Source organism: Pseudomyrmex gracilis, unplaced genomic scaffold (assembly GCF_002006095.1).
Source record: "Pseudomyrmex gracilis isolate BER0280 unplaced genomic scaffold, ASM200609v1 scaffold_108, whole genome shotgun sequence".
NCBI lineage: Eukaryota > Metazoa > Arthropoda > Insecta > Hymenoptera > Formicidae > Pseudomyrmex > Pseudomyrmex gracilis.
Window position 1 is genome coordinate 239,352 of NW_018020692.1, and position 14,513 is coordinate 253,864.

General features: G+C 37.2%; 1 protein-coding gene across 5 annotated transcripts in view; it reads right to left on the reverse strand.

Moving 5' to 3' along the window:
* Positions 1–2,830: 2,830 nt before the first annotated feature.
* LOC109856139 (endophilin-A) overlaps positions 2,831–14,513 on the reverse strand; it is a 28,590-nt gene continuing 16,907 nt past the window's right edge. For 3 of the 5 annotated variants that reach the window (XM_020431086.1, XM_020431087.1, XM_020431088.1), the window contains 10 exons: positions 14,059–14,127; positions 13,068–13,284; positions 12,483–12,616; positions 12,295–12,361; positions 10,057–10,157; positions 9,866–9,969; positions 9,546–9,646; positions 8,436–8,528; positions 7,345–7,463; positions 2,831–7,199 (listed from right to left, as the gene is read on the reverse strand). In XM_020431086.1, the coding sequence (XP_020286675.1) occupies positions 7,077–7,199; positions 7,345–7,463; positions 8,436–8,528; positions 9,546–9,646; positions 9,866–9,969; positions 10,057–10,157; positions 12,295–12,361; positions 12,483–12,616; positions 13,068–13,284; positions 14,059–14,127 (1,128 nt within the window). In that variant the 3' untranslated portion in view covers positions 2,831–7,076. Of the gene's footprint in view, positions 7,200–7,344; positions 7,464–8,435; positions 8,529–9,524; positions 9,647–9,865; positions 9,970–10,056; positions 10,158–12,294; positions 12,362–12,482; positions 12,617–13,067; positions 13,285–14,058; positions 14,128–14,513 lie in introns of all 5 variants that reach the window. The other 2 variants (XM_020431089.1, XM_020431090.1) reach the window with 2 other exon arrangements.

The following is a 14,513-nucleotide window of genomic DNA, read 5'->3' on the forward strand; positions in this document are numbered from 1 at the left end:
GTGTATGTTGTATATTGTATTGTAAAATTTTCGGCGCAGAATAATTCGGTTTGATTTTTTTTTGAATGTTTAGTCTTTTCGGATTTGTAATTTTATTTTATTACTTGGTGTTTATGTTTGCAAACAAAAAATTCATTATCTACCACGTGAATATTAAGTTCACTATTATTATCACTATTTTGTGTTAATATCTTTTTAACAAACAGTGAGCACTACTTAAAAACTTTAGCAAGCCACTCAATGTCACGATTTTGACATTTGACAAACTCAAAAAACTGCTTCTTCAATCGGCCTAATTACCGAAACTAGCACTTCAATGTCGCGTAAATACCATTGCAAACAATTTTAGGTTACTTATAATGTAACAATAAATATAGCCAAAATCGCAAAGTTTGTCACAAGTAACATTAATTTTTTTTTTAAATCTGACGTATTCGACCGATTTCGCAATCGGATTTGTTTTCAGCGATTAACCATTCATAGGAAACCACTTCGTTTATTCAGGTTTCTCACTATCAGTTTATTTTTGTAGATCTGTATAACTTGTGTGCCGCACATCGTCGTTCCTACTGACACTACATCTTTTAAAAAAGAAATATTGTACATAAATGTAAGCATGAAGAGAGATGAGAAATTGGAGAGGATATCTAATACGAAATAAATAAATCCACACAGTGACATAGAGCACACACTTTATTTCTCAATTAGTATTATAATAATTCATTTAGCATTGACCGAAATCGAATATATATATGTATATATATATATATTGTATATTTCTTTTTAAATCGAGGTCAATATAATCGTAGTAGATTAATTTATTACCAATACAAGTGTAATTAATCGTAATGTATTGTCTGAAAGTATCACTGCGTTGCATCCACTGGTCGTCCCCTTTGCATTTCGTCAAGATGGGGATGTCAACGGAAACGGCTCGTGAGAGGCGGGAGAGAAAGGATAAGAAAGGTGCGAGGTGAACAAGAAAGAAAAATATTATCTCAATATAGGAGGAACAGCACGAGAGTTGCGACGCAACTCGTGTTTCCCGCGAATCCCGGATTTTCTGGCGCTTACAAAATATAAGTAGGGCCCGAGGTAAAAATCTTTCCGGGAAACATGAGATTCGTCGTCGAGTTATTTTTCACACGCTTACCGATGTGGAAAGAGAAAATCTACATCCGGAGAAAGATGCATGAAAAAAAGGGAAACGAAGAAGAGAAAGATGATGATCTTGATAAAACAAATGGGGAAAGAGATAGGAAACCAGAAGCTTCTTTCTCTATGACCAAGGATGCTCAGTGATTTTTCTTTACGGGGATCGATGTAGATCCGGCGCGTCCGCTCGATCCCCAGAAGTTAGATTACAATTAGAACGCGGAGGGTTCGTCGCGCTCGCCCGCAAAAACCGCGCGTTATGATATTTTTTTTAATTATATTTCATATTATCTTTTTTGTTTTATGTTTCTTTTACGTTTCACTCACAAGTGCGCGTGTCTATATATAAAATAAAAATATAGTAGCTCGCACTGCAGATAAAATATCGTGTGTAAAGTGATTTATTGTGTGATAAAAGATATCAGTATTGAACGAATTGATGAATTTAATTTCTTAAACATTGCCTCGAAATTCAAAGATTACGAAAGAGGTGACGGGAGACAGCATGTATATGGGGATGAGAACGCATTGTTTTCTTCGGGCGAGAACGCGCGAGCTTTCCGCCGAACAATATTTAACATGTAACAATAGCCAACATTTATAGAATAAGATACCGATTTAGTATTTATCATTAAATTCATTCTCTCTCGCGATCGCGCTAATCTTGCCTTTTCTCTTTACCGCGCTCTGATAATCGCGCGAGCCGGTCCACGAACAATCGAAACGCAAAGTGCGGACCGACGCGATTTGTTAAATTAAACAACGTATCACGCAGCAATATAGATTTCTTCTCGCACAGATAGTAATAGAGCATATAATATATATATATATATATCTTTCTCTCTCTTCCCAGCGCAGTGTTTCTCAAATTTGTTTTCTCCCTCTGCCGATCGACGAGAACTCGATCGATCAGGGGCGGGTTTTTACGTGAACACTGAAAATATTTAAATTTCAGGCCTCCAGCTCTTTGGAAACTATTTTTAAGTATATTTCATTCAAAAATTGTTTTAATTTTCGAATTAAACAGGTTCTGAAGTTTTTTCTTAAACTGTCGCACTGCATATATTCTACTAAACAATTTTTGTATGACTTTTAATTTTTCGATTTAAAAAAATATATTTATTATAATGTATATTGTATATATATTGTAATTAAAGCACATGAATAGAGAATGATCGTATATATTTGTTTGATACAATAATACGAGATGTTTTCTTCAATTTCTTTGACAATTATTCATTGGAGACCTAAACATTATTGACTTCAAACTCTGAAGAGTTTTTCACCACCCGTCCCTGCAAGATAATTAGCGTTTTATTGCTATCATTCTAATTGACAAAGCATCGCCGGCCAACTGTTACAACCAGAAAATAATCCCATCACGATCAAAAGAGTTAAAGTCAATTCTGATTCTCGATTACTTGCGCTGAAAATTAAATTACTTTGATTCTATTTGTTATATATCACATTTTCTTTGGCGCACTTCTAAGTTTATTAAAACTTATGACGAAAAAAGAGAGAAAGAAAGAGAAAAAAAATTCTTTTATCTACTTACAAAGTAATAAATCTCAAATTTTTAATTAAATTCTCGCTATTGTTTCAACTATTATATTTATTTTATTATATATCATTATGTGTGATATATATTTTAGCTCAATAAATAATTTGTTCTTGATTTTTTAGAGATATTCTTTCAGAGATTATTCGTCATACTGATTATGTGCGCAAATCACGCGAGTAAACGAGAATGCAGATGTCATTTTCGACATTCGCATTTGCGCGATACGAGTTTTTTTTCGTTTCGCAAAAAACGAACGTTACGAACAAAATTGCTGGAGCGAGAACAAATGCGGTTTCACGTGATTTTTTTTTTGTCGTTCGCGACGCAAACGAAGAATTAATACAAATTTCGAGAATATTATGCCTCGCGCATTTTAATTAGCGGAGAAGTAATTTATCAATTTGCTTCGCATCGAAAATATAGCGAATAGCCCTCTTTTCCTCTCCCACTTTTGCTCCATTTTGGCCCCTCCCTCTTTTCATTTCCTTAATCTGTCCGCGCAACGTTTTGAGAAACACTGGTCTAGCGATGTGGCCGCCCCCACCGGCTAAACATCATGGTGTTAAACTCTTAATAAAATGCACAGCATTGATAACACCTTCCGAAAGAAGTTTCGTTTTTTTTTATCTCACAGCGATAATAGTGTAGGTGAAACTCACGCGGGCTTTTCCCCCTCACGGGTTCTTGTTTTCCCTTCGTTATTACATTAGTTCGTCCCTCTCTCAAGTAAGGACTCGACTGGCGACGGTGACACGTAGAACAAATTTTACATAACATCGGTGATACCATATTCCATCAGAGAATAATGTACAGACGGCTGTAAATAAACGTGCTTTTGTGTTGAAAAGTGAACATCCCCCGACTCGAAATGTACGTCTAAATATATTCTCTTGTCTCTAAAATATGTCGTCTTTTATAAATGTGTATACATCGCGTATATATTGTTCAAATAATAATTTCAAAAAGGAATGTAAGTTAGAGAGATTAATATCCACTACTTTAAGCCGTTCGTTTTTGCTTATAACATCGCGCGATACAGTTATACGTGAAGAAACTTCTCTCCTAAACTTTAAAAATCGCGTTAACGCTACGAGATCTATTCTTTAGAGAATCTCTACCTACTATACCGAAGGATTTTCAAACGAACGGCCAAAAATCATCTCGAGAAGCTATAGAAAAATTATATCCTACGTTTTTTTCTAGATATTTATTTTTTACTCTAATTAACAAACTCGCTCGAGTCGAAAGATGTTCATTGCCATTCTGGATTTGAGTTTTTCAAATTTACAACACTCAATCCGTTTCATCGGTGTGAGAGATCGCGCGAATGGTAACAATGAAAACACGCGAGCAATGACAAAAAAAAAAAAAAAAAAAAGACAAACAAACAAAAAAGCCGTCGTGTTCCCACCGTCGCCCTTATCGACAATATGTATGTACGTGTAAGTAATATATACTCTAATGTCATTATACATTATGCTTAGCAGATATCGCTTGAAGATTTTTTTTTACCTAAAAATCCACGTGGCAACGAATAACCAAGTTTCCTTAATTACTTTCATTGTTCTGGCGGTTGAACTCTCGTACAGAAGTCACACAAAAAGGGGAAGGAAGAGAAAACCTTAACGATCGCAGGTCGCGCGGGTCTGCAAAATCATTATAATTGTCGAAAACGCGCGCTAAATTGTACTAAACGTAATTGTACTTGTGTGTGTAAGCACGGTCTTTTCTGAGATAAGCAATAAATGCTAACTCAAACGGTAAGTCTTATTCCTCATTCTTCGTTTTACTCTCTTGACGATAACGGTACAACGACGAGAACGATATTAAGTGTCTGGTCTTTTCCAACTTGTATATGCGAAAATTACAACAAATTAAATAAGTATCTTAATTACTTAAAACTTATGTTAAAACTGCTTAAAATTATCGTCAGCAAAGTTCGAACTACGTAACTTACGCGACTGACGTTGCAAAGTCGAAAAAGTTTCGGCTGTGTGTGTGTGTGTGTGTGTGTGTGTGTGTGTGATGTAAATTTCATGAAACAAAAAGTAAGAAAAATAGCGCGTAAAAATTGCACTATCTGCTTTTTGCGAAGTAATTTCGCGTAGCTTTAAAAAAACTTTGTTGATTTTTATCACACTCAATAAGTGTTATCATTTAATTGCACAAAATTCTGCAATTTCGGGAACGTCTTCATATTCAAACCAAATTATTTTTTCTCTACCGAACTTGAATCTCAGCTGAAGATTTGTTGATTTTTTTTACATATAATTTGTATATTTCTAGCATAAAAAATTCAAGAGAGAGAAATGTGATTTTTGTCTCTTTTCTAATTGATAAATATATTTCGATCGTAACGTTCTATATTATCCTGCAATCAGTTTGCTACAATTATATAAAATAAGTTTAATGATGCGGAAATACAAGAGATCACGTAAAAGAATCTACAATCCTATAAAAAAAAAAAATAATTCAATGATTATAATAAATACATTTGCTAATAATTCATCATGATTAACATCACCGAAAGTTTTTCGACCGCAAACATCGATCGAGATCATCGATACGAAAAACAAAAAGCTAATATCGAGCATTATCTGTACAAATATAAATTGATCACGACTTCGTGGAAGAGATTCGCCGCCATTTTCGAGGTATGCTTATAAAGTAAATCTTATAAAGTAATAATTTTCTAACTTCTAGCTAGTGTCATCTAGCAATTAAAAAAAAAAAAAAAAAAGAATAGAACGCAGACGAAAGAAAGAAAGAAGAACGGTAAAAACGATTGAAAGAACTCGGATTGAGGAATGGAAATGAACAATCGCTACAATATAATGATTACATATCGTTATGCGAGTATATTATACGAGTATAACGAGTCTGATGCGCCGCGCGGACCAACGCAAAATATATTTATTGACGTGACTGAATGATCAAACTCTCACCATTACGACAAATGACAATCTTAGTTTATAAGAAAATAAACGAAGAAACTTTTCTGACTATTTAGTGATCGAGTAAGCCGCGAATGAAGTAAGATTGCTTTATCAACGTTTATTTATCAAATTCCGTTAATGTTTCTATCAGCCGTATGTTCCGGTCGTATATTAGATAAAAATATAATCAAAAATATATATATGCATGTGTGTGTGTATTTGTGTGCATAACATGATCAGTGAAAAGTCTCGAAATCGTTTTTTGTTTTTTACACTGGAAGCTTAATGATTTTATTTCTTAGACTCAAAAACGACGACGCTTCGTATACATATTTCATAGTTCAAATTACATCTAAAAATGTTTCATAATTTCTTTATTAACTACCTTACAAGTTAAGAGCTAAGAGAGAAAGTTGAAACCGGGAGATTAACGTTAGCCAAACTTAAAACTTGTTCACTAACGAACTATTAAATCTTCTCTTCTTCCTCTCTCCTTCCCAATTCCCCGAAGCAATCTTACTCCATTTCGAAACCCACGTGATACACGATGCGAGGACGAAGTACAATAGAATTATTCTATTCCAAATATTTGGAATAGAGACAAACGCCGAGATTTGGCTCTCATTACCGGAACGTTACGTAGCGCTTTCGGGAGTAAAACGAATTCGAAAAAAAAACCCCTAGAGGCGAAAAACTATCGGAAAATTCGCGCTCCACCGCAATCAATTCACCCCACGCTCGGTCTTTACTCTTTTGTGCACTCGAACTCTGCGGTGAAAATATTCCGAAAGCGTCTCTCCGAGACGAGAGGTGAAATGGAGAATGTAAAAAAAAAAAAAAAAAAAAAGATGAGGAGAGAGCCGCCCTTGACAGTGAACTGCTATTGTAGGTACTTTGATGTGTTTGTCATGTATATTATATTCGTGTGTGTTAAAATATCACGCGTTTCGTGTGATAAACGTGTAACACATCTATATGTATCTATGCACATAATTCTTGGATATACATTCGTGTGTTTGTGTGTATAATTGTGTGATAAATGTATGTATGTGTACCATGTGTGTTTGCGCACGCGAAGGTCCTTACGTCGATAAAATACACTATAACATTGTATATGTACATTAACATGCGTAATAGAGGCTATTCTCGGGTTCGAGGAAAGGGTCTTCTCTCTGTGTAGGGCGAGGAAAAAAGGGGAATAGAGAAACTCGAATCGCGCGTCCTGGACACAAGCCTTCGAGACAACGCAAACGCAAAAATAGTGACGATATTATAGATATTAAGGTAAGAACAGGGTTGTCGAAAGATAGGAGGGGTCTGTCTAGATTTTTAGGCTAGCTGGAGAGTAGAATAATAATCCTGTAATGGTAGACGCTAGTGAACGAATATACAGGCTCTTTGGCTTCGAGATGCGCGGCGTCCTCTTAGGGTAATGGCACTACGACCTGCACGTAGGACACGGGGAAGTAGCCGGTACGACCGTCCACGGTGCGCCCCTCGAACCAATTCTCGTCGATCTTCTGGGTCAAGGTAATCGTCTCGTTCTCCTGCGAGAGCAAAAACCGATTATTAAGACGCTTATCGATTGTCTGTGAGAAGACAATGAAGGGAGAAGAAAAAAAGTGTGTAAAAAAACGCGCTTGGGAAAAACTTCAAACGTTTGTTTAGAACAAGAGAATTCTTTTGACTTACCTTGAACCCAAGTTCACCGGGATTTTCGGGTTCGAAATCGTAGAGGGCTGTGCAGCATGGTGTTCTTTGTGTCATCGGCGTCCTCGCTGGTGATTTGCTCGGCGAGGGCAAAGGCGAAGCTGAAAATAAGTCGGCACGAGTGTGCTAAAAACTACTAAAAGTGGAAAATCTGACAAGAACACGTCTTGCGGTGATTGCTAGTTGTATCACACACGTTCAAAACTACAAAAATATATCTGACCGCTCTAGCGATCGCGGGCTGTTTCGCGCGTGGAAATCACATCGTGTCGGACAAAGCAGCGACAGCGTGTCGATCTCTTTCTAAATGCAAAAACAAAATAACATCGCGCACAATGTGCGCTCGAGGAAAGCGTGACAAAATATACTAAACTCCTCGATAAAAAAAAACAAACAAACAAACCAATATTTAAGTAACAATAGAAGCTGTAAAACAAATTAATTGGAATTTCTGCAGCAAGATACAAATTAATATTTTAATGTCAAATTCAAATGTGAACTAAACAAACATTATATTTTTCTTTCTTGTTGCAAATTATTCAATCACTTAAAAACTATTTAACGCAATTTTCTTCTTCTACGGCACAGGGTGGCAAGGCACTATCTAACAAACGTGCATAGTGATTGGTCGTCAGCATGGTGACACGAGAAAGCGCGGTGGTTAATCTCGAAAGAAAATCGAAAGAAAAAAAAACGAAACAGAAAGTTGCACACGGGACCGATCGCACCAACTCCGATCATTGATGTCCTAATGATCGCCAATTCCGATAAGGGATTTGATGTTCGAATTCCAGATTGCTACTGTTAGATAGACTAAGTAACTTTAGCAATTACGGTCAGCATTAAGCGGACCTTAATAGCGTAACGGTTGGTGCAACCGCTCTCGGAAGGGAATCGTCCCTTGTTTGTTAGAGAGAAATAGAGAAAGAGAGAGAGCAAAAGAGAGAGAAATAGAGAGAGAGAGAAAGAGAGAGAGAGAGAGAGAAAGAGAGAGAGAGAGAGAGAGACAGAGAGAGAGAGACAGAGACAGAGATAAAGAGAGAAAGAGAAGGAAACCCCCATGCAAAGTTTACCATTGGCAGATTGTGGCGGGTTTCCGGCCGGAAATAGCTCGAGCTGCGAGCGCTTCCCGTCCGCATGAGTCGGAGAGCCGGCTCGACTTGCCCCTGTATTGTGTCAGAAGGACAGACATTCAGGTATACCACATTATACACAGAGCACGATCGGAGGAAGAGTAATGAGTGTGATAAGAGTGTGCGTGTTTGTGTGCGTGTGTATGTGTTTTTGCGCGAAATCGCGGGGGTCGAGACTAAAAGCATTAATGTTCGACACGTCAGTGTCTAATTGACAGCAAGATGAATGTATCTGTTGAGTCCCGCGCGAAGACCCACTATCTTCCAGAAACTCTAATCTAAATAACGTATCGATGTTCCATTAATTCTTCAAGTAAGGCTGACGTTTCAATAAACAATGTTATACATGGAAAACAAAGATTTGCTAGATTAGCAAGAAATTAACAGAATCACTATGTGACCAGCAAAAAAAACTTTACCGAGTCTATTGAGATTTTTATTGACAAAACAAAACTTCAATACACTCGACAAATTGGTTTTTGCTGGTCGTGTAATAGCAAAACTTTTTTTTTTTTCGTGTACGTTAATTCGTGTGAAATAAAAAAAAAACTATTTCCGTTCTCTTTATGCGACAAATTATCGATTTCCAATAAGATTAATTTTTAATTGCAATTTGTTCGAGATTTAAATATCAAAAATCGAAACCATAAAATAACTCGGCTGACGTTAGACAAATAAGGGGAAAAAAGAAACATTTCAGAAAGAAAAATTAGGTGGCTCGTGGTATCCTGGTTACATTCGAGACAAGTGCATAGTAAGGATTGTACGTGCGAGAGAACGAAACACAGGAAGATATTCAACATCATACGATATATAGCCCGGGGAAACGCTCCATATGGCGTAAAAGACAGAAGAATGCAATATATTGTGATCAGTGTGGTGTATCAAGTAAAATAAAGGGGTTGAAAGGTAAACACCGGCATGACAGAGAAAGAGAAAGAATATAAAATACGGGAGGAACAGTTAGACAGCCAGACCACCCGAGTGTCGTCGCGTTCTGTGTTGGAGTATCTGTGAAATGCGTTTTACCGTGAAGAGAGAAGTTCCCACCGTTCATGTGGTCCGACATCGGCAATGAGCTCTCCACGTGCAGGTCCGCCAGCGTCTTCGGTACGAATTCCAGCTTCGGCCGGTTCGCCGCCTCTTCTTTCCTGAAGAACAATCGCAGATTCGTCCATGCATAACATTATTCCAGGAACAGATAAATGAAGTTATAAATATAAAATTTCTCCAAAAGGTTAACGCAATGCAATCAAAGAAATCACGTAATAGATAATTTGATCTCGCAAGTGAGTATTATTTTTTTAAAGTACGTCTTAACGTTTTGACAATAAAAAAAATTTGGTAACCGTACGATCTCGAGTACGTACTTCTCCAGAAGTGTTTCCGTTAACGTTCTGAGGATCTCAGTGCACTGTTGATGATAATCGAGGAGACCCTCGCTGAAGGTTGCCAATTGCGCTACTTGTTCCACCTACAAAAAGAACGACATAAAATTCTCTCCTCACCGCGCCGTTTTTTTTTTTGCGCGCGTTTCCGATTAACGACGACAACAACTCACGTCGTTCTCCAACAAATTGAACATGCCCATCTGCGCAAGATGAAGACTCTCCGCGAACTTCTCTTCGGCCTGACGAATCTCGTCGTCTGAAACGTGAGAACCTGTTCGCAAACGGTTGCCCCGCCGACGTATTAAAACACAGTTGCACTACTTTGGGTTGCCTAAAATCTAAATGCTTAAACTACTCGACGCAAGAACAGGCCGCTAAATTATAATTTCACGAGCGCGCATGCGTAGCTACTTCCGACATCTGTCAGAAAGCGTGTCTGAAAGCATTGTTGCAAATAATACCTTGAATATAATACTAGAATTAACATTTCTAAAGCTAACAATGGCGCGGACTTGACAACGCTAGAGAGTCTAAAAAGCTTATTTAAATTTTTTAAATACTTTTTGGACGCGTTTTATATTGTTCAAAGATAGATTACATTCAATTCTTCGTAAAAATTTCATGGAAATTTTTTACGAGCGGGAAAGGAGGGAAGAAAAAAGTACACAAATCAACAATAAATAAAATAAGGGTAATGAGTAATAAATTTCAAGAAAACGTGAACAACAGGTTTTGAAAACGCACAACGAAAGTCACCGTACCAACATGCGGTGACGAAGTGTTCGATCTCGCTGGACTTCCAAAGTGCGGACTGCTAGATCTCTTCCCCATGACTAATAAATAATTCAGTGAGTATCAACAAAGAGACAAGTAAATCGTACAAATAAATAATCAGAAAAAGACAAAAATAAGTTCAAGATAAATCATCATAACGCGACTAGATCACGACGACGACACGTGGGACTGAAAATATCCGCCATCGTGGTGTTAGAAAAATCATGTCTTTTAATTCTAAAGAACATATTTTGTACAAATTTACACAAATTAATATAATATAAATTAATATAACGTAAGCTGTTGCATACATTTAATATTTACATAAACTGCAAGATATAAATAAGAAGAGTGGATGTTTCTTTGCTTGTTTTCGTTAATACAATTTGAACAGCAACAAGCGATAACGATGCGAAACTTAAATCTCTTCTTCGTGTAGATTAAAGAAAGATGTTCTCTTCGCTCTATTTTCCGATCCACGATGTGTAACACTGATTTGTTATTCTAGTTGATTGCGCTCAGCAGCATGCGCGAGCAAGAGATCTTCTTCCTATTATTTCTATAAAAACAAGAGTTGCGTCATGCGTATCTCTGCTCATGCAACTTGACTTTATCGTAACAACAACGCGCTATTCCAAGAGGACGAGAACATCTACGGAACATGATACTATTTTCTCACGCGCATGCCGATAATGAAAAGTGAAGCCGCCTTTCGTATAAAAGAGCTTAAAAACTCCACCAGCGAATTATCAGAAAACAAAAGATGCTGAAAGAAGATGTAAGTGAGAAGTCGAAACAAAAACTACCGAAAGATCGAAGGTTGAAAAATCGTTCAATCGCGTGTTTTTTTAATTGACACGGCAAGTACCAAAACGACACACTGACGCGAAGCGCGGTACGAAGAGATATTAATCCAAATTAAATGCAGAAGGTTTAAAAGATAAAGTGATTCAATAAAACGCCACAAGTGAAAAATTTTGAAAATTTAAAAATGAATATTTCTTGTGGCTACATACCTCGTGATTTTTTGTTTACTGAAGGTATATCGCGTTATTTTAAGGCGTTTTGTTTGCCGCAACAGGAAAAAGAGAATTTCGCATTTGTGCCATTTTCGCGCAATTGTGCCATTTTTTTCGTCCCGCATATCGGAAATTTATTCTCCCCGCTTCGCTGACACCTTTATCTCCGCAAAAATGACGATTTCGCCGTACTCTCGCGACCTCTTGCCATTTTAGAGGCATCGCCGCGTAATGTCGTTTCCCGCGCTTCTCTTTTACGACATCGTTGTCCGGGAAAAATCACGACCGCGCTGCATTTCCGCGCTGTCGGAAAACGAAATCTACCGTCGTTAGTTTATATCCCGTAAACATTACCAGTTCCATATTGATGGTTTTTTTATGTTGACTCTTCAAGTCGCGAGAGCGTACACGGTGAGCGACGTGTTCGTGCAAGGACACGTGTTGTGCGACGACGTCGTTCACTCTCCTGTTTAAATCAATAATAAGAACGCGAACGCGCGCGCGAGAGGACTCGAGATGAGAGAAGCGAGAGAGAAAAAGAGAAATAGAAAGAGAGAGAGAGAGAGAAAGAGAGAGAGAGAAAGTGACATATGCGGAGTAAAACTTTGAATATACCTTTCGCCTGACGTCTTCGCTTACAATCGAAGTCCAGCCTGCGGCCTTGCAGTTTCTTCCGGTGGTGCTGAAACAACAAATCAGAGCGAATCGAACATGCCCGACTGTGGAAGCGCGAGGAAGTAACAAGTGAGCTTGTCACGACGCGCGCCTAGAATACACACAACACAATTCGCCAATAACCGTACCATCACTTCCTTGAGATCCTTGGTTTGCAAATGATGCAACGGCTCGAGGAAATTCTGCTTGATGTTGTCGTCCAGCGAATACTTGACGTCCGCCATCTGCTTCATAGCTTCGCCCATTTCAATGAGACTTTGAGCTGCAAGTATTTGATAAGAAAGACTGAAGGTTAAATATAATGAAGATTTTCCCGCTCAGACGTCGTCTCGCGTTCTATCGATCTTCCACTTTAGATACAAACTTTCACAAAATCACATTCGAGAACATCAATAAATCCGAGGAAGCACAATATGCAAAATTATTTTGCAAAAAACGTCTCGATTATTAAATTCTTATTTCTGCCAGTAAACTGTTACGTGGAAAAAAAAATTTGGAATATAAGAAATGTTTCGGTTTTTAACGTGATATCCTTTCACAGGAATATGTCTAGAAAAAATAATTGTCTAATTCAAAAAAAAAAAAACTAAAATTGTCGAAATCTTTAGAAAAAAATTATTTGTAGATAAATAAAACTATGGGAAAAGATTAATTAAATTTCTTGTTAGTAGTGTTCGGTTTTTTTTTTCAAAAACTTTCGAAATTGCGCGTACCGAAAATGCTGTCCTCGCCCATTTTTTTGCCGTAAGTGAGCATGCAATCGCCGAGTACACCTTCCGGTTGAGGATAAGTGGAAGCCTTTGCCTGACCGCTGAGCTTACTGATACCCTTGACCGCGGCCATCTTCGCTCTTGCTGTCGGATTCGGCTGAAGAAACTCTTTTGTCTTCATCTGAAGTTCCTCAACCAGCTCGCAGGTTACGTCCGTTTTCTGTGTGTGACATGTTTTCACGTGTATAACTGTTGCCTCTTATTGTCAATTTATTACTTTACTGAGAACGCAAAAAAAAAAATTCTTCGTAAAGCTTGGAAGTTTATTAACTATCGAGAACGAACGTCACAAAGCGAAACATTTAAACTTCACTATTGTTCCTCTTGCAAAGAGAAATGTGAAATTTAATAAAACAAAAATTCTCGGTATAGAGAAAACCGTTATATTCTTTCTTCAGAGATATCGTTTCATTGAATAACGTTTGAGATGAACAGAAATTCTTTTATTTTTTACTGTTTTTTTCCGAATGCGAACTCAACTTGTGCGAAGCTTCTCTTAAAGAAGCTTCGAAGTAGAAACCTTATCATAAAAAAAATTTTTCTTTTATGCAAAAAACTTAAAATCCAGATTAACTCTGAAAACCGATTAAACGGATGTGTAATGGATACGTGGACAATTTGTAATTACGAAGAAATTAGAAGCAATTTAAAAGAAAGAATTCGTACAATTGCAATATTCACGAGAAAAAATCCAAAATCTCAAATGTATTACAATTAAAAAAAAAAAAAAAACTAACTGGCGCTCGTGACCGGTAATTGATAAGGCGAAGCGAAAAAGAAACGGGATTAAGTCTTAAAAATTCTGCAATAAAACCGTCGCATAGATCACGTGTAGGTCATTCTTGTGACAGAGAAAGTCGTGTAAAAATGTAAAGTGGCGCTTTTCTCTTCACTCACAAAACCGGCACGGGGCGCAAAAATATCAAACACTCACCCTCTCCATATCCACAAAGTCGACGTCAAGCTTTGTCCCTTCCGCTCCGCCCATCTTCTCCGTCATGTACTGCAAGAAAATTTCATCCTCCTTAGTTCACAATCTACTACAGTTACTACAAGTCCGTAGTGAATCTCATTTGGGTGGTTTCTTAGTCAGACTCGATGAGATTACACGAAAGTAATTTGTACTTCGTAAAATATGGTCGGTACTCATCGCAATCTTGTTATTCAGCTTTTAATGCCGAAGAGCTCGAGCACAAAAAAGTTATTGATGTATCGTAAGGTATTAAAATAATAACAGAATTTACTTTCAAAATTAAATCAAAATTTGAAAAATTTAGAAAAAATTGACACATGTATTTTTTACGTTTAAAAATTTTCAAGTGACACATATAATCATTTTTATGTGCATGTGTGATTTTTATCACGGAATGAGATGGCTCGAGGAAATCT